This window comes from Protopterus annectens, chromosome 1.part0 (genome assembly GCF_019279795.1).
Source record: "Protopterus annectens isolate FY-2018-M chromosome 1.part0, PAN1.0, whole genome shotgun sequence".
NCBI classification, from domain to species: Eukaryota; Metazoa; Chordata; order Ceratodontiformes; family Protopteridae; genus Protopterus; species Protopterus annectens.
This window is the reverse complement of record NC_056725.1, coordinates 690,719,200-690,744,779: the sequence shown is the minus strand read 5'-3', so window position 1 is coordinate 690,744,779 and position 25,580 is coordinate 690,719,200. Positions and strand designations below refer to the sequence as shown.

At 38.3% G+C, this 25,580-nt stretch overlaps 1 protein-coding gene across 1 annotated transcript in view; it reads left to right on the top strand.

Moving 5' to 3' along the window:
• Positions 1-25,580, top strand: part of LOC122794071 (spectrin beta chain, non-erythrocytic 4-like) — a 1,992,331-nt gene that overhangs the window by 1,391,878 nt on the left and 574,873 nt on the right. Inside the window, exon 14 of the mRNA XM_044062212.1 lies at positions 3,707-3,767. Within this exon, the coding sequence (XP_043918147.1) occupies positions 3,707-3,767 (61 nt within the window). The remainder of the gene's footprint in view (positions 1-3,706; positions 3,768-25,580) is intronic.

Genomic DNA, 25,580 nt, shown 5'->3' with positions numbered 1-25,580 from the left:
TGGGAGCGGTACTCTTGGTGCTGCAGTACTTTCAGGACTCTCTTCCTCTGGGAACAATTGTGATTCACAGACAGACAACATGTCTGTAGTCTGGTACATAAACAAACAAGGAGGAACCAGGTGTTATCCCCTTTGTCACGAGGCCCTGAGAGTATGGCAGTGGGCTAAATTCACCCAGCGCTTTCTGTCAGCAACCCACATCCTGGGGAAATCCAATGTGATAGCAGACAAACTAAGCAGGGCAACTTTTTGCCCCATGAGTGGTCCCTCAAGGAAGAAATAGCAGAAAGGATATTCCGCAATGCCACACAAACTATCCAAAGCCTTTATTAAGGGGACTACACACCTAAGACCACCCGTTAAATTTCCTTATGCACCTTGTAATTTAAATTTTGTGCTTTCATGAATCATTCTTCCACCATTTGAACCAGCTTCTTCATGTGAATATAAGTATTTATCTTGGAAAAACATTTTCTTAGTAGCTATCACATCTGCTCGGAGAGTTTCAGAATTACAAGCTTAGTCCATTAAACCTCCTTATTTGATTTTTCATTCTGATAGTCTCGTTACGAACTAACCCATCATTCCTACCTAAAGTTTGTTTTGAATTTAATCTTAAGCAAACAATAGAATTACCGTTTTTTCCCTAATGATAGCAATAAGTTGGAGTATATGCTGCACAAACCTGATGTTCACAGGCAACTTCGATTTTACCTACATAGAACCAAAGATTTTATAAAATCTGAACAGCTCTTTGTGTCCTATTCAAAATTCAAAAAAGGTGGACCTGTGGCAAAAACCACTTTGTCAAAATGGGTATCAGATTGCATTTCTTTTACTTATTCATCAGTGGATGCTCCTTTACAACACAAAATTAAGGCCCATTCAAATAGAGCTGTTTCCACTTCTTCAGCTTTTGCTGCTAGGTTACCAATAGATACGATTTTTGCAGCAGCCACTTGGTCAAGGTCTCATACCTTTATCACTCATTACAAAGTAGATAGGGCCTCCAGGACAGGGCTTCCTTTGGTTTTGCTGTCTTGATGAATATACTCCCTTGAGCCACCTGAGAAAGATGGTGCTTGGGACGCTGCCCACTAGTAAGAATGAACGGCGAAAAAGAATAACTCCACATAAAGAAGTTATGTACTCACCATAACGTTCCATGTGAGTTGTTCATTTTGCCTTCATTCTTATGTCCCACCCATACCTCCTTCCAGGTTTCTCGATGGCCGAGAATTATGATTTGTCATGGTCTGATTGTTTTTTTTTTTTTCCATTGTTTCTTTCTTAGGAAGTGAGTAGGGTATATGGTATACTGGGCAGCAAACAAGATCTGAGGTAACACAGGGTGCATCATGGGATAGGGAGTTGGCCTCAAGCTGGTTGGAGACTTCGAGCTTTGTAGCTGGCCGAGTTGGAGCCGAGGATCGGCTCCGAATGCACTAGTAAGAAAGGAGGAGAGATGAACAACTCACATGGAATGTTATGGTGACTACATAACTTCTTTTTAATCAGCATACAGATTTTTTGCCAGTTGTACCCACTTTTGATGGGCCTTTGTCCTAGGGTTGCCACCTATCCATTTTTTTTTACCGGACTATCTGGAAATAAAATTGATTCTCCGGTAGTCCGAAAAACACCATGCAAACTCCAGTATTCTGTTTCAGAAAATGAAACAGACTATCAGAGTTTCTTAATTCGACTGATTTACTATGCTTTTTTACAGAAAAGCATAGTAAATCGTCTGAAAGCAGGCATCAGGAACAGAAAAAGAGGGCGTTCCTGTCTGCTGACATCATACTAATGTCACAAAATGGACAGAAAATGGAGTCGGGAATTGGCGGGGTTACTGGTCATGTGAGGTGTGTGGCCTTAATCCTGTTTTAGCCACAGTGAGAGGTGGCAACCCTACTTTGTCCAGATTTTTGATGTTTTCAGGTTGAGAGGTATGGCTAAGAAGTCTGTCCCGATAGACAGACTGCAATTACTAAAATGTGAAAAGGTAGTTAAGCCACTAAGCATATACTTTTTCAGGCATTTTAATAGCTGATTTAACTTTCTGCAGTTCAACATTAAAACAGAGTAACAAGGTAAGCAGAATGACCAAAATGTGAAAATGTACTTTGCATTTCAAGTATGTATGGATGTGCATATTCAATTTTGTGTATGTGTTCACTGCACAAGAGAGACAACGAACATACACAAGTAGATGTTTTTTTTTCACTGATATGAGTGAAATGTAATGTTTATCTGGAAAAGTGATTGCTTTCATGTCTGTGATATCTCTTCCCAAATAGTTTTGAGTGCTTTGAATACCATTATTTTTAACAGATAACACTTCCTGTTTAAAGGAGAACTCCACCCAAAAGTCACATTTTTTCTTTCCAAAAAGTGGTTTTCCTTTCCTGTAGTCCAATAGTAAACACTTCACGTACAGAAAAAATATATATCATTTAATAATTATGTTTGCATTTCTTTCCTGCATCTGTCGTATCTGTTACATCACAACAGCTACTAAGAGTGGCACAGTAAGTTAGGTCACTTATCCTAACTGCAGATCCCTTAAAAAAACAATAACATTTAAATGTGCCTTTTCAGTTACAGATTGCTAGCAACACACTTAGATAAACAGTTTAACCTGGAATCTGAACAAAGCCAGGGCTTTTAGGCTTAATTTTCAGATAATAATGTATTTTCCTTTAATAAAACTCAGTGCCCCAAAAAATGAAAACTAATGTGTTCACCTACCTGTCTTGCTTTCTCTCAGTGTTTGAGTTTGCATTTTTTCTGCGCTGTAATTTCTGTAAAAGTTCATATTTCTTCTTGTGTTTTGTTACAGCATTTTTGCATTGTATCCACTGTTTTGTTGAAACAAGTCAGTGAGTTGGGGAAAGAAGATTACCATCAAAAATTTAAATTCTGCCTGCAATATTTAAAACTGTGAATACGGCACAAATCATCTCAGCCCAAGTAATGCTTTTAATCACAAGGGTCAGATTGCTTACACTTGAACAAGCCTGTTATTCAAATATTCCTTAAAATGCTGTAACAGAGATGGCCACTAATGAAAATCAAAGGGAGCAAAGTAATTACAAATGCAGTCACAGCAATGTTGTAAACAGGTGAAAGAGAAAACCACAATAAATGATCCCTTTGTCATAAGGATTTCTTTCTTCCCGATAGCATGACATCAGGAAGGCAAAAGTATTGGCTGTAAAGCAAAATAATTCTAGCCATGGCAGCCTCCTTCAGATCATTTTGGGGTATAACAAATTAGAAAATAACAATCCTTTTCTTTGATACAAAGGCATTAGCAATGCAAGAAAGTTCAAGATTTGCTGAAAAATGTGTTTTTTCCCCCAATTTTTGGGTGTGGATCTCTTTTAAAGTAAAATGATGAGTGTATTGATGTATAGGTTCCTGTCATTAAAACAAATTCAAAATGAAAAAGTTTCATACTGTTCATATAATAGACTGCGTGCGCGACAAGGAAAGCATGATCTGATTTCATGTTTTAATGTATGATGTATTTGTAGCTAGAGATATCTATTTACTATTCACTAACTGCCAAAACATAAGGAGGAGTAAACCGATCACTTGTATTTTTCTATATTGTCTGCAGGGTCACAAAATGTAGTTTACTTCTGTCATACTTTGTTGGCCCTGATTCAGTGCTGTACATAAATAAATCTGTTTATTTCAGTGAGAAGAAGACCACATTGGCAGATATTGTGGAACAACTTCAGGAAAAAGAAGCTGCACAGGTAAGCAGGACTGTAACAGACATGTAACCTGTACTTCAAAGTGAATAATTCATCACTTTTATTCAGCAGGGATATGTTTGGTTTTGTCTTAATGTTGTTTTTTTAACTGTCTTGATTAAATTACTGTCTCAGCTATCATAACTTGCCTTCTACTGACATTGTGAACAGCCCTTTCGTCTGTTAGCATGCCAAGGATTTTACATACATTGGTGGATTTCCTGTTTTCACTTCTGCTTGACATAAACCAGCAATGAGTTGTGTGTTTCTCATTTATGGTTTAACACTGCTATTTAGCATTCATGTGGCCCTTACATATCTCCTCAACCTCTCACTTCTCCAAAATTGTTTTATCACAACCCCGTGTTTTTTTCACCATGTCTTGAAACTGGTAACTGTCATTGTCAACCACCTCTGTAAATATACACCCCTTTTTAATACTCTGATTTTGTGGAAAAAAGATGCTCCATAAAAATTACATTAAGAGGTTTGATTAGCTGTGGAATATCTTGGAATATTACATGATGGCAGCCCTCGAAACAGGTAATATATGCTAAGTGAATTAGCATGGGGAAGTAGGTTGGCGAATTGTTAGTACGTCTTCAGGGTGACGAGACTAGTTGCCAATGATCATTTTAGATTTTAATTTAAGTAAGATATGTTATGCATATATATATTCTGTAACGTGGGGTACTGGTTGAAAAGATGTTGCACAAAATAGTATGAGGTTAACAGTTTTCATGTCTGGAAAATAAACATTATTGAACAACTTACTGTATCTGCTGTTCTGTAAATGTCAATTTACATTGCATTTGATGATTAATTACTAAAATCAAAAGTAGCAAAGGATAAACTACTGTAGTCAAAGTATTAGTACGTGTTTATCAAAGCCAAATGATGAAAATAACCCAAGGAAAGGTATCCGGCCAAGGTACTCGAGGAGGCAATAACTTCACTCCATACAAAAATCCAAATAGATTTAGCACTTTTGTCCCACTAATATCTGGGACTTCATCAGAATCAAAACAGCATAACAAAGTAACCCTTTTAATTAACAAAACCCACCTGCACATCGTAAGACAATCTAATGAAATAAAAGTAGCATACATATTTCAAATTGATGATAAAACACTGCAAAACATCCTAATGTAAATAAATTAAAAAACAAGTACCTTAACAACCTACTTGTGACATAATCAGTTTGAAAGCACCTGTCAAAGCAATTCATAATAATATGTTTAATCAAACAATATTAGCCCGTCTTTTTAACTAATGATAGAAAGTGAGTTGTTTAAACCTGGTGGTGTTCTGGCAACAGCTTGTTCTTCCAGTTACCACAATAAGCCATGGGATAAAGTTTCTCCATAACTGTAAACTTAAATTTACTAAAGCAGCTGAAAATCAATGAGTGTCTGTCCAATCCACTTTTGGCATACTGTAATTGTGCTGATAGTTTCTCCTGTTCAGTGCCATATCCATTTTCTCAACGTAAAATGCAGAACAAGAGCAATGACAAGATTTATCAGAATTACAGTTGTAACGACTTGGGTGTAACCTTTTTTTAACAGAATCTAGAATCTGTCCACTTGATTACTTCTCAGTGTAAGGGCATTGATTACACCTACCACATCCAGATCTATTGTAAAAACATTCTATCTTAATAAAACCATGTTTCTGTAAAATACATTTGATGTTTCGTCTTTTCTTAAAAACAAAATGGGGAAGTGCGGGAAGACTGTTAGTACCACATTCAGACCCATTCAGAATAGTCCAATTCTTCCGTACAATATCATTGTTGCTTTCAGAATTCCATTGAGCACTGAAACACCATGCAAAATGTGAAACTGTCCAGAGCAAAAATTAGCATGGACTCTTCATTATTAGAGTGTACCATGTGTCTAAGACCAACCTGTAGAATGGGGCCATATTTATCTTTTCTTGGTGCTTTTCTGTCATAATGTACAATCAAAACCTTGTATGGGATTACCACCTCCAAATAACATGTGTAAGTTCAACTTCCTGGTAAAGATTTTTAAATCAACCAGGGTATCAGCTAACCTAGCTCTCCAAGAAGGAATGAAGTTGAACCCCTTAGCAAATAACCTGTGATGCATTGGATAGATACTGAGGGCTGTATAATTAAAAACATTGAATTATAAAATGAAAAAAGAGACACAGTACCTGTTTGATCATTGTTTAACCCTAAATCACAACCAAAGGTGTTAATGAATCCATCAAGAAGGGGTTTTCTGGTAAACTTGAAACAGCTGTTTACTGGAAGCCAACTTTCAGTAATTCTTTCTTGCACTACAAGAGCTGCCATGCTTTGTACCAGAAGAAAGGTGTGATCATGAGTCAGTGCATTAGAATTTTGAGGTTAAATTCTGAGGATCAACAATGTGCTATTGAACTTGACAAATTGAAAGCTATATTGCTTGAAAGGGGATACCTCAAGGAGCTTATTGACTCCAGTATCACTAAAGTTCTGGATTTTAGAAAAGATAAATATGGCCCCATTCTACGGATTGGTCTTAGGCACATGGTACACTCTGATATGAACAACAGTGTATGTACATTTTTTATCCAAGCAATTTCACATTTCACATGGTGTTTCGATAAATTCTGAAAGTATAAAAGGTATTGTATGGAAGAATTGGATTATTTTGTATAGGTTTGAATGTGGTACTAACAGTCTTCCCGCACTTCCCCGTTTTGTTTATAAGAATAGATGAAACATCAAATGTGTTTTAGAGAAACCCTGTTTTATTAAGACAGAATATTTTTTACAATACATCTAAATGTGGTAGGTGTAATCAATGCACTTTCATTGAGAATTAATCAAGTGGAGGGATTCTAGATTCTGTTAAAAATAGTTACTCCCAGGTCGTTACAACTGTAATTTTGATAAAATTACGTATCTTGCCAGATGCTGCTCTTGTTCTGCTTTTTACTTTGGGAAAATGGAAGCAACACTGAACAGGAGAATCTGTCAGTACAATTACAGTATTAGGAACAAAGATGACAAAAGTGGATTGGCTAGACACTCATCGATTTTTAGCTGCTTTAGTAAATTTAAGTTTACAGCTATGGAGAAACTTTATCCCACTGCTTATTGTGCTGATTGGAAGAACAAGTTGCTACATTGTGAAATGATCTGGCAATTAACAGTTTGATGCCAGTACACACCAGGTGTAACTGATGGAATTTCCATCAATAGTGAGTTAAATAGATGGGCTAATATTGTTTGATTAAACATATTATTATGACTTGTTTTGACGGGTGTTTTCAAGTTGATTGTGTCACAACAAGTAGGTTGTAAGGTATTTGTCTTTTAATGTTTGGCAGTGTTTTATCATCAATTTGAAATGTATATGTTACTTTTATTTCATTAGATTGTCTTGCGATGTGGGGGTAAGATTTATTATTTGAAATGGTTAATTTATTACCTTGTTTTGATTCTGATGAAGTCCTGGATGCTAGTCGGATGAAAGTGCTAAATTTGTTTGGATTTTTGAATGACATAAATTTATTGCCTCCTCGAATACCTTGGCTAGATCATTTTTCTCGGGTTATTTTGAACATTTTGATGATCCTTTGGACTAATCTGGCATTTGGTTTGCTCATTTTCTTAGTGGTTCAAAGCCAAATGTTGGCTTGCAGCACAGTATTGATATTTTATTAGTTTGTATGGCATATCCTGATTACGTAATGTTACAGTAAGAGTGCATTTAGAGTACAACGTTGGTAGTACTGACATCATTGGAACCATAACCAATGTAATAATGTGGTGGAACAGCATAAATCATTATGCAATAAATAGAAGGTCAGAAAAAAGGCAATACAATGGTGTGCTGTCAGCAAGTGGCCATAAAGTGAGGGCGAGACTAACACAGAGTAAAGATGCTTAGTATGTATAGTCCTGAAAAAAAGCAGGCTGAGAAAGAGCATCAAAGAGAATTGTATTTTACTAAAATGTCTGGAGTCCGTGAATGACATATTAAAAAAAGAAGAGTATGAGAACAAGATGCCACAGTGTGATGATGCAAGGTCAGTGGCACAATGGAGACAAGATGTAATACCATTTTACAAAAAAGAGTGTTACATAACTAGAACACCCTTTGTTGAAGACATAGAAGGCTCAAAATGATGGATGAATTTTGACATTTTAAATGTGAGACAGGCATACACTAAGTCATAAGAAGACTGCAAAAAGGAATAAACTGTTGGTTTACTATGTTTCACAGCATATTTGCAGGAAAGTACTTCTGCACTCATAGTATTTTATTTAAGAAGAGTAATGTACATTGATCGGTTTTGATATACAAAGAAGTGATGCTGTAGTGAATACAATGAGCTGCTTAAAAGCTTCATTCTGTCATTTGTGGTTTGCTTCTATCAGTCTCAATCTGCCTGCTGCGTGATTCTCAGGCACTTAACCAGAGACTGATCCCAAATAAATAAAATAAAAATACATTTTGCATTTGTTGCTAAGCAGTCTTAACCAAACAAAAATAAGCATACCCATTTTAATATCACAATAAAGCACTTCAGAGTGTATTGTCTGCTACATTGAGGCAGTACAAAAATGGCGAAAGTACTTGGATTTACCTTTTGTTTCCCTATAGCCACAGTATATACCTCTTAGCACATTTTAGTGCTGCTAAGTCTTACAATTTAGCCATTTAATTTCTCTCTCCTGCTAGTGCTTCCACCCTTTAATGCAAGTTTTTTAGACCTGGGTTCTTATTTACCTTTTGGATTTCTAGATCCCTTGAAGCTAGCATTATACTATATGTAAATATATATATATATATATATATATATATATATATATATATATATATATATATATATATCATTCAAGTTGATCGACCTTCCAAAATGCCCTTTCGGAAGGTTGAAAAGTGTGAATAGAGATTTGCCGCACATTGCGGAATTGGAAATTTTCCTCAGTGTAGTGCGATCTCGAAGTTGGTATGTTTAATTAGCAGGGGGCTTACCTCCCTACAAAAAAATTCTTATTTATTTATTTTTTTTATTTTAGTTTCAGCCTACCAAAATGTCGATCATATGGTCTTGGTCATATGACATTCAGCATTTCGGAAGGTCAATCAACTGAAGGAATTCCATATATAGACATTTGTTAACCGGATTGGTCCAGCTGGGCTTGTGGCCCATTTTCAGTGGAGACCCAAGGAGAAAAGCTCCAAAAAAAAACCCACAAACAGTTTACAGAGAATCAAACATTAGAGTCAAAAATATGGTCAAAATCAGTTATACAAGAACGTTACAGAGACAAAGCAGAAATGCAAACACATGATGTATACATATCAATATTTTTACAGACTAAAAAATATATTTACATATTTACAAAAAGAGTTAAGTCCAACGATATTGATTGTAGAGTTTAATAAGTATCCACAATAGGGAGTACTTAGCTGTATGTGGAGGGACTGAAAAGGTATATAGTAAGGTTGTGGAAAGCTTAAGTAGGGGCTTGACAAGGGCATATTTTGGAGTTAAGTAGATGAAGTTTGGGTTTTTCTTTAAAGTGGGATGGGTGAATGATGGAGCAAATGTCTCTTGGGAGTTTGTTCCAGGCTTGGGCGATGGAGTGTTTATATAGGAATTTGCCAACTATTTTTTTTTGGTTGGTAGATTTGTAGTAGTTGCTGATTAGAGGTACGGAGAGTCCGCGGAGAAGTGTAGATAGGGATGATGAAAGAGAGAGCAGGGCAGGATGAAGGTTTGTAAATAATGGAAGAGAGAGCAGGGCAGGATGAAAGTTTGTAAATAATGAAGTGTAACATTTGAAGTTGTGACCGCAGCAGAAGATGGGGGAATTCTAACAAGTGGAGAGTATTTAGGGCAAGGCAGTGATGTGTATTGTATGGAGAGTTTGTGATAAATCTAGCTATTTTGTGGTAAGTTTGTTGGAGTTCATTTAAAGTAGTAGTTTGGATATTGGTGAATACTGGGGCAGCATATAGAAGGGAGTGGAGGAGAAGAGCTTGTGCAAGGGAGAGTCTGGCATTTGTAGTTAGAAATTTATTTGTTGTGGTACAGTAAACCAAGTTTCTGGTGAGTCTTTTTTATGCTTTGGAGGATGTACAGGTTGAATTTGAGTTCATCATCTATGATGACCCCAAGGAGTTTAGTGTGAGCTTTAGGTTGGATAACATTGTTATTAGAGGAAATAATAGTAAAGGTTGATTTGAGGTGAGAGAGAGATCGGGGGAAAAATAATAAGAGTTTGGTCTTTTTAGGGTTGAGAATGAGTAGATTCCTGGACAACCACTGTTCAGTGGATAGGAAGGCCTGTTGAGTAAGAGTGTGGAGATTGGAGATATTGTCTGAGATGGAGATGAGAGTCGAGTCGTCTGCATATTGGATGTGGGAGGATTGTTTACAAGAAGTATAGAGATCATTGGTAAAGACATTAAATAGGAGGGGACCCAGGATGGAACCTTTTGGTACCCCGGATGGGACAGGTATGAATGGAGAAGTGGAAGAGAGCCATTTGACAGATTGCTGCCTGCAGGATAAGTAACTGGAGAACCAAGCAAGGGAGGAAGAAGATAGATTGAGATCTGCAAGTTTAGATAGTAGTAGGGGATGGGAGACTGTATCAAAGGCTTTGGAAAGGTCAAGGAAGAGACATGATATGAGTTTGTTATTGTCCAGGGCCTCGGCAATGGTATGTGTCAAGGATAAGAGGGCAGTAATTATGCTGTGGTTGGGATAGAAACCATGCTGAGTGGAAGTAAAGAGGTTATGCTGGAGGAGGTAGTTGAGTAGTTGTGAGTGGATACATTTTTTGAGAATCTTAGAAAGGGGAGATTGAATAGCTGTAGGTTGGTAATTAGATGGGTCTATAGATTTTCCACCTTTATGCAAGGGAATAGTGAAAATGGATTTCCATAGGGTAGGGATGGTGGATTTCTGAATAGATCTGTTGATTAGTATAGGTACTAGATAGACAATGGAGTCAGCAGTAAGTTTGAGGAAGGTAGTTATATATGTATCTAGTTATAGCTATATATATATATATATATATATAGAGAGAGAGAGAGAGAGAGAGAGAGAGAAAGACCACAATATTATTCCTTCCTTGGTTAAGGAATACGTGAGAGATAAATAAATACATAATAAATTTGCAGGGCTTAGGTATGTCCAGAATTTCTGGAATGTCTCCAGACCCCTACCCCCCAGCAGTCAGAAATTTCTGATTTATAGACTTGTTTCCTAAACTGATTCCTTCCCTAAACTTTTTTTCATGGATATATATTCTAAACATGCTAAATATAAAATTCAAATGCAGCATTTGTGCCAACCATATTACACTAGACATTTTAATTCAGAAACTTAACATGTAACATTCTAATCAGAGATACGTTTTTAATTCATCTGTAACTGTCATTTACATGTATGGATCTGGGACAGTTGATGCTTTTATAATGTATAGAATTTTTGCTCCTTTAAAAATAAATGCAGAAACCATGACTTGCATGGTACTAAGTTAGGAGAATGATATAAACCTCTCATTACTGTACATTTGTAGGAATTAAAGTACATTCACAGGCTTAGGGACACACTTTTTCTTAAAAGTATGGCAGGCAAAGCAGATGAATTCAGCATAGTTACTAGAAAATAATTGTGTTGTATTGTGTACATAGAATTAGAAATCAGAAATACGTTTGCCAAAAAATGTGTGCCACTGACTGTAAGTTAATTCTGTTTCTACACAGCTGACACGTGAACAAGTGATGTAAAGATTTAGTTAATAAGAACCACTCCAGGGGGTTAACATCCCTCTCTAAAGCCGTGGCCTCAGGGACTGGAGAAGTAGTTACATCATTTCTTCTCCTCTGTTATTGCAACATGTCAACCACGAAGCCTATCTGCAATGTCACTGCTAGCATCCAAGTCTCTATACTTTCTTAAGTAAATGGGTGCAGTACTGGCTATAGTTATCCTGAGGTTTTGCCAACATCAGATTAATCATTTTGCCTTATTATTTATATCCCATGACCAGAAGATCAGGACTGGAAATGAAGTATGTCTTGTACTTCCCATCCATCTGTATGCTCACACTGGCAAGTGTGATATTGATTTGGTTCCTATCCGGGCCACTGACCACAAATATTTCACTTTATTTTGGTATGACAAATTCACTTTTCAGTCTGCTTGACTTTGGAACAGGAAAGCCTATTGATCAGACCTGGAAAAAGCATGCTTTCTTTTCTATTAATATTCTACCTGTTACTAACTGCAAAGCTGCTACCTTTACAAGGCTCCCCCTTCACCAGATGGTAGTTTGTTCCACTTCAGGGTGTGAACTAAGGCCAGTACCAAAAGCCCCAAACCTTATGCCAAAGACAGCTTTAGGTTTGATCATTAGTGGATAATATCTTGTTCCAAATAGCTCAGTGTTCTTGCACCTCTTTGCATTGTGAATGCTGAAAAATTGGACCATATGCAGTTTTATTTCATAAAAAAAGCCACACGTAATGCAAATGAAAAAAAAAAACATTTCTTAAAATAATATATATATATATGTACATATATATGTGTGTGTGTGTGTGTGTGTGTGTGTGTGTGTGTGTGTGTGTGTGTATATATATATATATATATATATATATAAATGACAAAAACTTTGTTTTTACTTTCACACGATGCTGACAGTTAACCAAATGCCTTAGAAATTGAAGAATAGAAAATATGGTAAAAACCTACCGCTAACTTAAACTTTATATATATTTCTAGATATGTTTGTCCCATATTAAAGCCCATTTCTCCCAATCTTTCACCACGCTGTTGTGACTTCTTTCTGCCAAATTCCTCTTCCTTGTTCTCTGCATGACTCTCAGCATTCTTTTACTATGCAGTGTTAATGGATAGAACAAACTGCCTGTTTGGTGTACTGTTTAATGTGAATGCAGCATAGTTTTATTCTGACAATATGTACACATGGTATTGAAGGTACTTCTGTTATAGAAAGCTGTGATGTAGTATTTATTTCATTCCTTTCTTGTGTTTGCAGAATATGCAGTGGATGCAATACACAGTAATGCACGCATGGAAGGGAAGCTAATCTTACTGAATAGAGCTTTAGATTTTTTTTTCAGAAATATTTAGCATGGAGTACTATATAAATGGAAGGCAGCATAGCTCTGTTCTGTACATAGCTACCACGCTAACAGAAAGTTGTGTTACGTGCAGTTGAACAGACATGTAAACAAAAAAAACTGTGTAATGGGAAAACAACATAGCATTGTTCTATACTTTTGTACAAATAGAAAGATCCGATAAGTGTGGTTGAATAAACAGAGGAACAGAAACTTGTTTATTGCGCTCTGCAGTGTGAAAGCAACATTGACCTAAAACAATATGCTGTGACTATTTCAAAGCTTTGTTGTAATGTTGATTTCCTTGTTTATCTGCCTAATGGACAGGTTAAGTAGAATTGTTTGCATCACACATATTAATATACAAGAAAAAAGGCAATGTTTTTTTCTACTGGATGCAGCTGTGACATTTTCTTCTGCATTTAATGTGATTAGGAAGTGTAACATTTTAAGATGACTGCAGAATTCAGCATTTGGCATTATGGTGCTAAATTAAAAAAACAATATGGGACAGAGATCATTAGCAAGGAAGAAAATCATTGTGACTAGTTTCAGGTTTGTGTTAAAGGTTATGCTTCCTTATTAATATTAGAAATGAGTGCATTTCAACTGCATTGCACTGCTCAGCATGTGTGTGTGTGTTGGAAGGTCTTTATGGAGTTTTGTAGTTTTACTCATCCGTAGCCTATGAGAAAATCAGTGCATTTCAATTAGAAGTGCATACAAGCCAACACGAAAAAACGGTGAAGTGCATATATGCCAACAAGCACATTATTTCACTGATTACATGCATTATATCAGATGGGGATACTGACAGACATGGAGGAATGGTAAAACAACAAAAGCAACTGTGAGATGTGGCTGCCTCAGGGTTGGAGTGGAGTTATACATTCAGACACAAGGGGTGCATCTTAAGTCTAAACATACAAGTGTGATTAGATGCAAAAACTACAGAAGGCATAATTTAGGGTGTAAGCCTGAGAAGACAATATAAATCTGTACATAGAGAGGGGTGGGATATCTAGTTTTGAGGAACATGTGCTAAATTGTTTGGGTGATGGACACAAACTTTGGAGAAGTACTCTTATAGAGTAATACTATTGAAAATGAGACATAATTATACTTATGGGTAGAGTTCACATTCCAGTCTGCTACATGATGTTTGTCACTCTAATGAATCAGTAAGTTAAACATATAATGGGGAAGACAGATATAGCACATTTCTATTTTTGTAATATATGTGGTGAGACACTTTATTGCATTAAAATACAACAAAAAACCAGGCTTAAATAGTGGGAAGTATACTTGCTGTGTTCAATTCAAGTCAGTCACAAAAGGTAACCAAATGTTCCACAAAAAGAAACGAAGCTGTAACCTACAAACCGCTTTACTTTGCGAACTCTTAATCCAATAAAAAAGAGTCAAAATCACCATAGAGTGTTCATTCGAACCTACTCATCCACTGGGCAATAGCTTGTAGAAAAAACACGCAGCCAGCATGTAAAAATAAATCCAAGCGTCCAGTAGAAACCACGTTTATTAAAATAATTAGAACACAGGGCTAGCGCTTTCAACGAATCTTCATCAGGCCACTAACAAACAAACATACTAGCATCCCTTTTATAGCAAAATGCTAGAGTCAACTACTGATGTCACATCCTGTTTGGACATGCTGAAGTCAACTCTGATGTCACATCCTGTTATACATAAAATATTTAAACTGACATCACTTTTGTAGTAAAACGTTACAAGCAACTCTGATGCCACATCCTACTAAATATAAAATCTTATAAAATGTTTTAAATTATTTAAAATATTTAAAATATATATGCAGACATTTTGTAAACAGTGTACAATAAAAATGTTCTAAAATAACATTTTACCCTACTTTAACTGCTGCTGCATGTAACATTCAAAATGTTTTAAAATATTTTAAGTATCTATGTAACCATCTCATAGACAGTATGCAGCAAATAAAGTGTTTCACAATTACATACTATTTTCCTATAAATACTGCACTTATATGCATACTAGTAAAAAAATGGCACGCATGTTTAGTATTTAATAATAAGCGATATAATCCCATTTGAAATACTTGTATGTATAAATACATGTTTAAAATAGGGATCCAATTAATAAAGATATTAATATCTACACATGAGCTATTTAGCATAATTATAACTGTACAAAAATGATCATTCAAAAGACTGCATCTATAATTTGTACAGCGTGTGCTTCTAAACATAATATCTGTAACAGCATAAATCATTCAAACCAGATATGTGCACACGCAAAGATCTTGATAACAGCTGATATTATAAACATAAAAATATACAAGACTAAATGTGCAAAATCAGGTGAAATATATGTGCTGGATGAAAGAGGAATACATGGTATATCAGCATCTTTCATAACAATTGGCCCCTAATAAGCCTGCAGAGTAAAATACAGAGACAACGATGGAGACAGAAATGGAAAAATGTGAGGTATGAAAATGTTATAAATATAAAGGTCTCCATCAAACCTATACTTAAAGCTAGGAAACTTCATTGAAGCTTTTCACCCCTTTGCCACCCTTTATTAACTTCTGGCTGGCTCTTCCCCTTGGAGCCTCGGCCTTGGTGAGCTCGGCTCCGACATCTGCCTCGGAGCCTTCCCTTTCGGTGGGCCCTGGAGTTCCTAGTTCTTCGGAGCGGGTTCTCTCGGACCTCCTGGGAGGGAGCCTTGAGGTGATGAAGAGTGTGCTGGCCACTGGTCTCAGCCAGCAGTCTGTTCCCTTAGCTCCTCCCTCTATAGTGCCTGTTGACATCTCTGCCACTTCTCTTGCTACAGGACCCAGAGATCCTCCGCCTCAGGTTTCCCCACTGGGAATATCCCCCTCTTCCGAGGATTCTCCTGATTTGTCGGGAGATCCTCCGCGGAAGAGGACTTGTAAGAGGAAACATGTAGACTCCCCCGAGTCTATCACTTCAGATACTGACTTAGATGAGTCAGAAGGATCCCCAAGATCCCCCTCTGAGGATGTCTCCTTCTCAGACATCCTAGAACTCCTTAGACAGAGGGGAAACTGGCCCACCAATAATCCCTCTGAGGATGAGTCAGTATACCTGGAGGCGTTTGGATCTCGGCCCTCCACCTCCTGGGTGTCTCCGCCTTTCGACCCCCTTATGCAGGTTATTGCCCGAAAGGCGTGGGCTGCTCCTGACTCTGTAGAGCCAGTCCCTAGGAGGCCTTCTAAATTTATTACTGCCCTGTCGGACAAGCAATTCCTCACAAAAGGTGTCCCCGCTGATGCCATGGTGGTGGCGGCTGCCACCAAGAAGGGACTTGCAGATCCTTCCGTACCTGTCCATCCTCCTAATAAGGACTCTAGGACCATGGATAGGTATGGTAAGCGGATGTTTTCTTCAGCGACCTTTGCTATGCGTTCGCTGAACTATCTATGTCACTTCACCAGACTCCAAAGGGATATCCTTAAGGAGCTAGGTGAAGTGGTGCAGGATCCTACAGCTGCAGGGGCTCAGAAAAAAATTGCTTCGCAGCTAGGAACCCTTAACTCCATTGCAAACTCCTCCATGCGGCTAATATCATATGCTGCTGATGGAGCGAGTAGGGCCGCAGGTACAGGTGTGGCTCTTAGACGCCAAGCCTGGATGCGGCTATGTAATTTTGCAGATCCCTTTAAGGCGTCCTTCACAAACTCTCCCTTTGATGGGTCAGCTTTGTTTGGCCCTCAAGTGAAGGAAACATTGACCAGGTGTGAGCAGGATGGCAAAACTCTTTCGGCCGTAGGAGTCCGTTTTTCCACCCCTTCTAGACCTTACCCCAAAGGACAGAAGGGTGGCAAAATGTGGTTCCGCAAATCCCAAGGAGTCACGCCGGATTCACGTGGTCAGTTTACCCCTAGAGGCAGAGGGGGTAACAACAACAGACACCGCTCTAGAGGCAGAGGGGGTCCACAAAACCAGGGAAACAGAGAGTCTCTCTCTGACAAGCCCTTTCAGCATCCCTTAGATGTTGCCCAGCTGTCCCTCCTTGGAGGCAGTCGGGGGAAGACTATCGCTGTACCCAGAATCCTGGCGTTCCCTCACTCAAGACAGATGGGTACAGTCGATCATATCCGAGGGTTGCATAATTCCTTTAGAGGAAAGTCCTTTCTATCCCTCAAATTCCCTTCCAGATGTACCACCCGGTCTAAGGGAAATTGCAGAGTTAGAAGTCTTAAAACTACTGCAAAAAAGAGCCATTCAGCCAATTACAACAGACCATTCAGAGCCCGGAATCTACTCAAGGTTCTTTTTGGTCCCCAAAAAGACGGGAGACTGGAGACCAATATTGGATCTCAGCAGACTCAACAAGTCTGTGAGGAAGACAAGATTCCGAATGGTCACTCTTCAGTCAATTCTGCCCTTCTTACAGAAGGACAACTGGATGTGCTCAGTAGATCTTCAGGATGCGTACTATCACATAAAAATTCACAGACGCTCCAGGAGATTTCTCCGCTTTCGGCTGGGGTCCAGTCATTTCCAGTTCAGAGCCCTGCCCTTTGGTCTCACTACAGCCCCCAGAGTGTTCACCAAATGCATGGCAGTGGTCACGGCTCACCTGAGACATCAAGGATTCCAGGTGTTTCCGTATCTCGACGACTGGCTCCTTTCAGCCACCACCAGGCATCAGCTTGTTCAAGCCAGGGATTACACAATAAATCTTTGTTCTCATTTGGGCATCTCGATCAACTTTGAAAAGTCATCCTTATCGCCCTGCCAGTCTATTACTTTCATAGGCGCAAACTTAAACACTGTTCGGATGTCAGCTACCCTTACAGATCAAAGAGTTTCAGACATTCAAAGTCATGTCAGGATCATTCTAGCCAACAAGAAAGTACAGGCCAGAATGGTTCTAAAGGTATTAGGCCTCATGGCTGCGGCCATTACTCTTCTTCCCCTGGCTCGCTTCTACATGCGCCTTCTTCAGTGGATGTTGTTCACTCAGTGGTCTTACCAACAACTTCCAATGCGTCACCAAATTCTGGTGACACAGATTTGCAAAAATCATCTTGCTTGGTGGATCACATCTCCCCAGATTCACCAAGGCAGACACTTTGTACCCCCATCCCCGGTAGCCACTATCACCACGGATGCCTCCCTGATCGGGTGGGAGGGTCATTATCAGGGCAGGATGGTTCATGGGACGTAGCAACCGTTCGAGTACCACCTGCACATAAATGTCCTGGAGATGAGAGCAGTGCTTTTAACGTCGCAAGCCCTCAACGACTTCCTTCCCGTAGGGACAATTGCAGTCCACACAGACAACATGTCTGTAGTTTGGTATATCAACAAACAGGGCGGAACCAAGTCCTACCCCTTGTGTCGAGAAGCGCTCAGACTTTGGCAATGGGCGATCTCCTCTCATCGGTTTCTGGTAGCAACGCACATCCCTGGGAAAACCAACATTTTAGCGGACAGATTGAGCAGAGCTATTCTCATGCCTCATGAGTGGTCTCTCAAGCAATCTATAGTGGAAGAGATTTTTCTGGAATGGGGTCGCCCGTGTTGCGATCTTTTTGCTACTCCCCAAAACAGCAAATGCCCAGACTTCTTCTCTCTCTTCATCCCCCCAGAGACGCTCTGACCCAGGATTGGCCCCAGGGACTTCTTTATGCTTTTCCTCCATTTCCTCTGATCCCTCAAGTTATCCAGAAAGCAACCATTTTGAGAGCCAAAATGATTCTCATTGCTCTTTATTGGCCTCGACAAATTTGGTTCCCGTTCCTCCATCGTCACCTTTTGGTGCAGCCGTGGCATCTGGACCCAGTGCCAAATCTTCTGATTCACCAATCCGGTCAGCTGCACCGGTCTATACCTTCTCTCAACCTCACAGCATGGTTGCTCCACTTCCTTCCTTAGCCAGGCTTCCCTTGATCTCTAACCCCGTTAGAGACATTCTAGTAGCTTCCTTAAAATCCTCTACCAGGAGGATTTATACAAGCAAATGGAAACAATTCTCTTATTGGGCTAAAGCCAAAAATATTGATCCCTTCACTGCTCCAGTTCAGGCAGTTTTGGATTTCTTAGTGGAGATTTTTCATGCAGGATCCTCTTCTTCCACAGTTAGAGTTCAATTGGCTGCTATCTCGAACTTTCATGTCGGGTTCGCAGATCACAATATTATGTCCCACAGGCTTTGTAGAGCCTTCTTAAAGGAATTTTCCTCCTGAAACCTCCAGTCAGGAGTCCTCCCCTCAATGGGATCTAAATTTAGTGCTGACATCCTTGATTCTTCCCCTTCGAGCCAGCTGTTTCTTGCTCCCTGAAATTTCTTTCATGGAAAACCTTATTCCTAGTAGCTATTACATCTGCCAGGAGGGTGTCTGAACTTCATGCTCTATCGGTTTGACCCCCCTATTTGGTCTTTCACAAAGACAGAGTATCATTGAGAACTAATCCGACCTTTTTGCCTAAGGTCGCCTCAAAGACTAATTTGAATCAATCCATTGATCTCCTGTATTTTTTCCAAACTATTCAAACAGATCGGAACAAAAACTACATTATCTTGATGTCCATCGCCAACTCAGATATTATTTGGACAGAACTAAACAATTTAGGAAATCCGATCAACTCTTTGTTTCCTATGCTGATAACAAGAAAGGCCTTCCTGTCTCTAAAGTTACCTTATCTAGATGGCTTTCTTCTGTCATCTCTGAAATTTATCAGCTCAGGGGAAAACAGCTGTGCTCAAAACCTAAAGCACATTCAACTAGAAGCTTAGCTACTTCTACAGCCTTTCAAGCTAGGCTTCCTTTAGACACTATTTGTGCAGCGGCCACTTGGGCCACCCCTCATACCTTTGTTTCCCATTACAAATTGGACTTGGCCTCCAGGGACAGAGCCAGTTTTGGCTCTAGAGTCCTCAAGAGTCTGTTCCATTGAGCCACCCAGGATAGAGGTGCTAGGGACGCGGTCCCATCAAGCAAGAATGAAGGCGAGATTGACAACTTATCATTAAGAAGTTATGTACCTACCATAACGTTCCATGTTAGTTGTCTTCTCTCGCCTTCTTTCTTGCGACCCTCCCTCCTTCCCCCAGGCCTGGACAGACCTTTTTCTACAAGGTATAATTATTGCTGAAAGACCATACAGAGCTGGTCTTTCTTCCATCCTGCAGGTTTTTCTTCTGCTTTCTTCCTTTGGGAAGTGTTTATGCTTGGTGCTATTGCCCTTTTGTCATCAAACGAGATCTGGGTACTTACCGCCTTGCATCATGGGATATGGGGCTGCCTCGAGCTGGTAAAAGTGACTCTCGAGCTTAGCAAGTGCCGAGTCGGAGCCGAGGATCGGCTCCGAACCCATCAAGCAAGAAAGAAGGCGAGAGAAGACAACTAACATGGAACGTTATGGTAGGTACATAACTTCTTATTCATTAATATTGAATATTCTGTTGTAAAAATCTACCTAATGTCAGCTTTGTCCCCTATAGAAAATGCATATTTCCTTACTTAACTCTAGGTTAATCAATGAAAATGCAATCATTATGGAGGAATTTAACCTCATAATTATAGATTGGGTAAACTAATCAATGTTTCATAACTCTGCCAAAATATTAGTTGACTATGTTAATCAAAATTCTTCTCACCAAATACTATGAAGTCCAAGTAGGAATGGTTATATCCTCCGAAATTAACATAGATTACACCATCTTCTTTTACATATGGGTCAAAAATAAATCATCCATTTTACTCTTTATGAGTAGAAACTAGGATGCTATAAATAAAATATTTCTGAAAATAAACTGGGATACTGTTCTTAGTGATCCAGGTAATTCTGATTAGGAAACTGTAAATTAATTCTCTGACATCATTTACTTCTGCTTTCATTAGCAGAACTGGATTATGGCCAAATGGGGCCCTAGGCATTGTAATGGATCAGCTTCTTCCAGCCCTCAGCCTTTCCAGTGTCCCATTACTTGGTTTTCACTCCCCATTTACGATAAATACTTTTCACACCTGTCAGTTTGCATACTATTTTTTCTTTCAGAATGATTATATGGATACAGATTTAATTTAAAACGTGTATTTCTAGTTTTATAGCACAAATACTGCTAGTCATTTGCTAAACAAAAAAGAAAATTCTCAGATGGAAAACAGACTTAGTATGAACAACAGTACTTCTCTTCCTCTGAAGCTCGCATTCAATGAAAATGCATCTAGCTAGTCGCATAGTAAGTGTGGTATGGGTCCCAAGTTTTGTTTTGTTTTCAAACCTTGGGTACCTTGCACACATTTCTAGGACCATGCATAAATGCATGCATTCTTTGATTCACTTTCCTGGTTGTATTCAAGTATATTTCTTGTTTAATACAGCAACACTTTGAATGAATTTTAAATTTGCAGTTTTGAACATTGTTTCCAGTAAGCAGTGAAACAAAATGCACGTGCCAGTAATGATAAAAGTACCGATTTAAGAACATTTCAATAATAAAAAAAACGCTCAAACTGTTGTAATTATAATCCACCCATATTCATAACAATTGAACAATTACAACCATTTTATCAACTCTGTCTGCATCACACATCTGATTGTGATAAAAATAGCCACAATAAAGTATTCCAATTTGCTTTACACAAAGGCACACTAGTCCTGCAAAGGCAGACTGATGACTTTTTTAAAATTTTATTAGCACAGCAGGGTTATCACTTTTATCCAAAGACATCCCCCAAACCCAGCAATTATTGCTACATCACTGACTGCATCCTTCTCAGATGCCTGTGCCAAAAAACAAATAATAATAATGATCAAAGTGACATATTTCAAATTTGTTTCACACAAGCTCAAGGAGCCAAAATATTCCATCTTAATTTACAAACACACACAGGTCCTGCAAAGGCAGATTAAAAACTATTTTAATATGACCAGATGATAAGAAACAAATTAAATGTACTTTATTTTGAATTAGCTACATGAAACTTTATGAATATAGCAAGCATTGTGCCATAAGATCCAGCTTTGTGTAGCACAGTTTAATAGAAAATTATTTAAGACAGCATATGAAATAGTAAATACCTGATAAAGTAAACCAAGCCAATATGCACAATTTTTGCAGAAGTAAACGTTATCTGAATAATTCCACAGTAAAGGGAACTATTACTAATGCAGAGTGTTGCAGAGCTTCAGCTATAAATGCAGTGCCTGCTGCCCTTGAAGAATAAATTACATATGTTAAATTAACAAAATTGTATGCTACTTATATTGCCATAATGTTTCCTGAAGTACATCAGTTATACAATAGAGAATAGATGGCAAACAACAGTGACAATATGTTCATAGTTATTAAGCATGCAGTCCCGGAGTCAATTAAGGGGCCTAGCCCAAATTTTCATTTGCTCCAAAACACCGTTTGTCTAAATGATGTACTCAGTGTCATAGAGTAGGTAAATTAAGGTCAACTGATTCAAACCATGCACCCTTTGTATAGGAAGCAGCTCATTAACAAGTTAGAGCTTTAGTACTTAGTGCTAATTGCCACAGTAACAGTTTTTAAGTAAACGCAGAAATCCTTTACAATTCAATCTTTTACAGAAGACTGTATCACAGTAATTTGCAACAATGACTGCATAATGAATGCTAAAGATCAGATGGTTCTGATCATCACTCCAAATAAAGCAGCCTATATGACCTAAGAAATGTTAACCTCTTTGCAACTACTAAAATGCAACATATTACACAGCCCAAGCTTACTAATTAATTATTTTTTTAGTGCAATGAATAATGTAAAAATAATTACGGAGAATATAAATGCTGTGGCAGATTTTGTTCAACAACTCACAAATTATACAAAAAAAATATATATTACTGCATATAATATACGTTTTTGGGGATGGAGGTTACATGCTTGCAGGGCACATAAATTTCATTTATGACCTCCCTATGTCTTCTGTGTCATTAAAAATAGCTATTCCTTCAGAATTCACTAAGTACTGCTTTAACTCGCTTGAATGGCTAATGATGCTGTACTGTTGCAGTGTACATCTCCAGAGTCAGCAGAACTAAATCTTGAACAGTGAGAACCTGTGGAGGGTAATGAATCAGACCCCCACCTACTGTACCAATATCCCATTAGTTGGCACCATCTCATCCCATTTCTCAGTGTACATACTATTTTCTACTCTGCTTTTGCAATTAATTATGACAGACATTTGGATTTTATTTAAAAATTTTATTTCAAACTTTATAGAAAAAATATTGACAGCCATTTTTCTAAACAAAACAGAACAGTGTCACATTGAAAACAGACTTAGCTTGAGAAATACTGAACTTTTCTTCCCTTCAAACTCCCATTTAGATAAATGCATCTGGCAACCCATTAAACTTCAAGAAACATGAGATTCATACTCAAATGACATGTAGTGAAATACTCTTATCTATGTGAAGGTGCAGAAATTCAAGAGAAAAATTTATAAACAATTTGCTAACAGCCTGGGACAGCAATCGCAACAAAAAAAAAAAAACGCCCCTTTTCTAGGGCACCCATGAAGTACTGACTGGTGAAGTACCTTGGCAGAGTCACATAGAAGAGAAATGAAGGCCGAATGAATCAACCCATGTACTGCAGGAGGTCTATATTAGTTTATCCAAATGTGATTTCAGCGAACACCTAATCATCGACCCCAGTTTCGTGAAAATTGTTTCAGCGATTCACTGAATTTAGCAAGGGCAGGTAAATACTTGCCCTGCAGCACAATGGACCAACATCTAAATAAATCAAACCCACCCAAGTGAAGGCTTTCCACCCCACGCACCCCTTACTACATATATATGTATGTGTGTGTATATATATATATATATATATATCAACTCCGAGAACACACTGCAGTGGAGAAAAGGGCAAAGTTGTGTAGTTGGCCAACCAATTTTAGCCCTTGGTAAATTCAGTGAATCGCTGAAATTATTTTCGCAGTATTGAGATCAATGATTAGGTGTTTACTGAAATCACCTTTCGGCGAACTAATATAGACCCAAAGCAGGAAGCGGCTCTAGTCATCTGCACTGTTACACAAATTGTTGCATCACAAACACAGTGCATTTTGCACCCATGTTCCTACAAAAAACAAGCGAAATTAAAATGTGTTCATAGCTAAAATAATAACATTAAACTCATAAACTTCATACTGTCCAATTTATTCACTATTAAATGATAAACACATTGTTAACATTAAGGAAACCAAGGATCACATCCAAAGAACATGGAAAAAACTTAAAGCAAAATCAGAGATGTTCTGCAAAACTGGAGATGGATAAGAGCAAACTACTCTAAGTTACATTAAAAGCTAGAATAACAGTTTTTGTATTAGCAAGTATTGTTTGAAGCACAAACCCTAAGAAACTCTACTGACTGACATTGGCTAACTTTAATCCTCAGCTGTGCACTTGACATACTGAGCTGCTGGGGTTGGGGGGTATGTTTTAAGAGTGTGCAATGCCAGAAGTTTGTGGACGCTGAGCAGGAAGTTTTTTTTTTTTTTTTTTTTTAATAATAATTGTTTGTAGGAGTGGAAACATTTTTTTAGTACATTTTTTCACATGTCCAGCCCACCTTCTGCACTATCACCAGGACCTAGGCAGCTGCTTTTAGGTAGCCTTGTGCTGGATCCATCCCTGTTCATGAACACATACTGCAAGGATACAAATATACAAATGTAAAAAAAATAGGTGACACAGTCACAAAGTTAATAAGATATACAGAAGACAAAAAGGTACTATTTTTTTTTTTTAAAAATACCGTAGATATAAACACAAATATAAAATAAAGTAGGTAAGGAAACTATTTATCTTAACAAATGTTCCCAGTGTGACTATAATTCAGTTTCAAAACCATTTGCAGTGCTGCAGTGTAGCGTTTAATATGAAAGAACTTGTGCCACAGCCTGATGTTGCCTAGATTTGTAGTAGCACTGGCATTCTGAGTAAAAAGCTGTGTAGTATATTAGAGTGGCTTTGTTATCTGCAGCGGTCACTGTATTGGACAGTAATGGAGTATCCATGGTATGAACAGTCACATAATCACATAGTAAACATATAGTAGCAACTGAGGCACCCTGAGCAGACCATGGACTGCCAATGCACTAAAGTACCACCTCAGTTTATTACATAAATGGAAAGGAATGGGGGAAATAATAAAGATAATAAAGGGGGATTATGAAGCAAAGGAATGTACATATGGGTAATATTAATTGGTTGGAGGATGAAGGGCATATTTTTTGGAGGGGACAAGTGCCCACAATATATATTATAAGGAGAACGTTTAATGGAGAAGGTAATAAGCAGCTTGTGTAGGAAGTATAGAGGGAGAATGGAAGGTAGCAGAGGGTGACACACACACACACACACACACACACACACACACACACACACACACACACACACACACACACGGGCAGTATGGACACAAAAGTTGAAGAAAACAGTGGAGGGACACAGACATACAGAAGGAAGTCAGCTGGTGGTGGGGAGGTTTGAACTACAAACAGGGTATGAGGAATGACATTTATAGGAGGGGGAACATAAAGACAGGATTTAGGATGAGATACAAATGACATGTCAGGCCTTGCTAGAGGAGAGTCTAATCAGTCACCTTTAAGGTTGATATCATGGGCAGGCTCTACCGTTGACAGCTTGATGGGCAGGGCAGGATG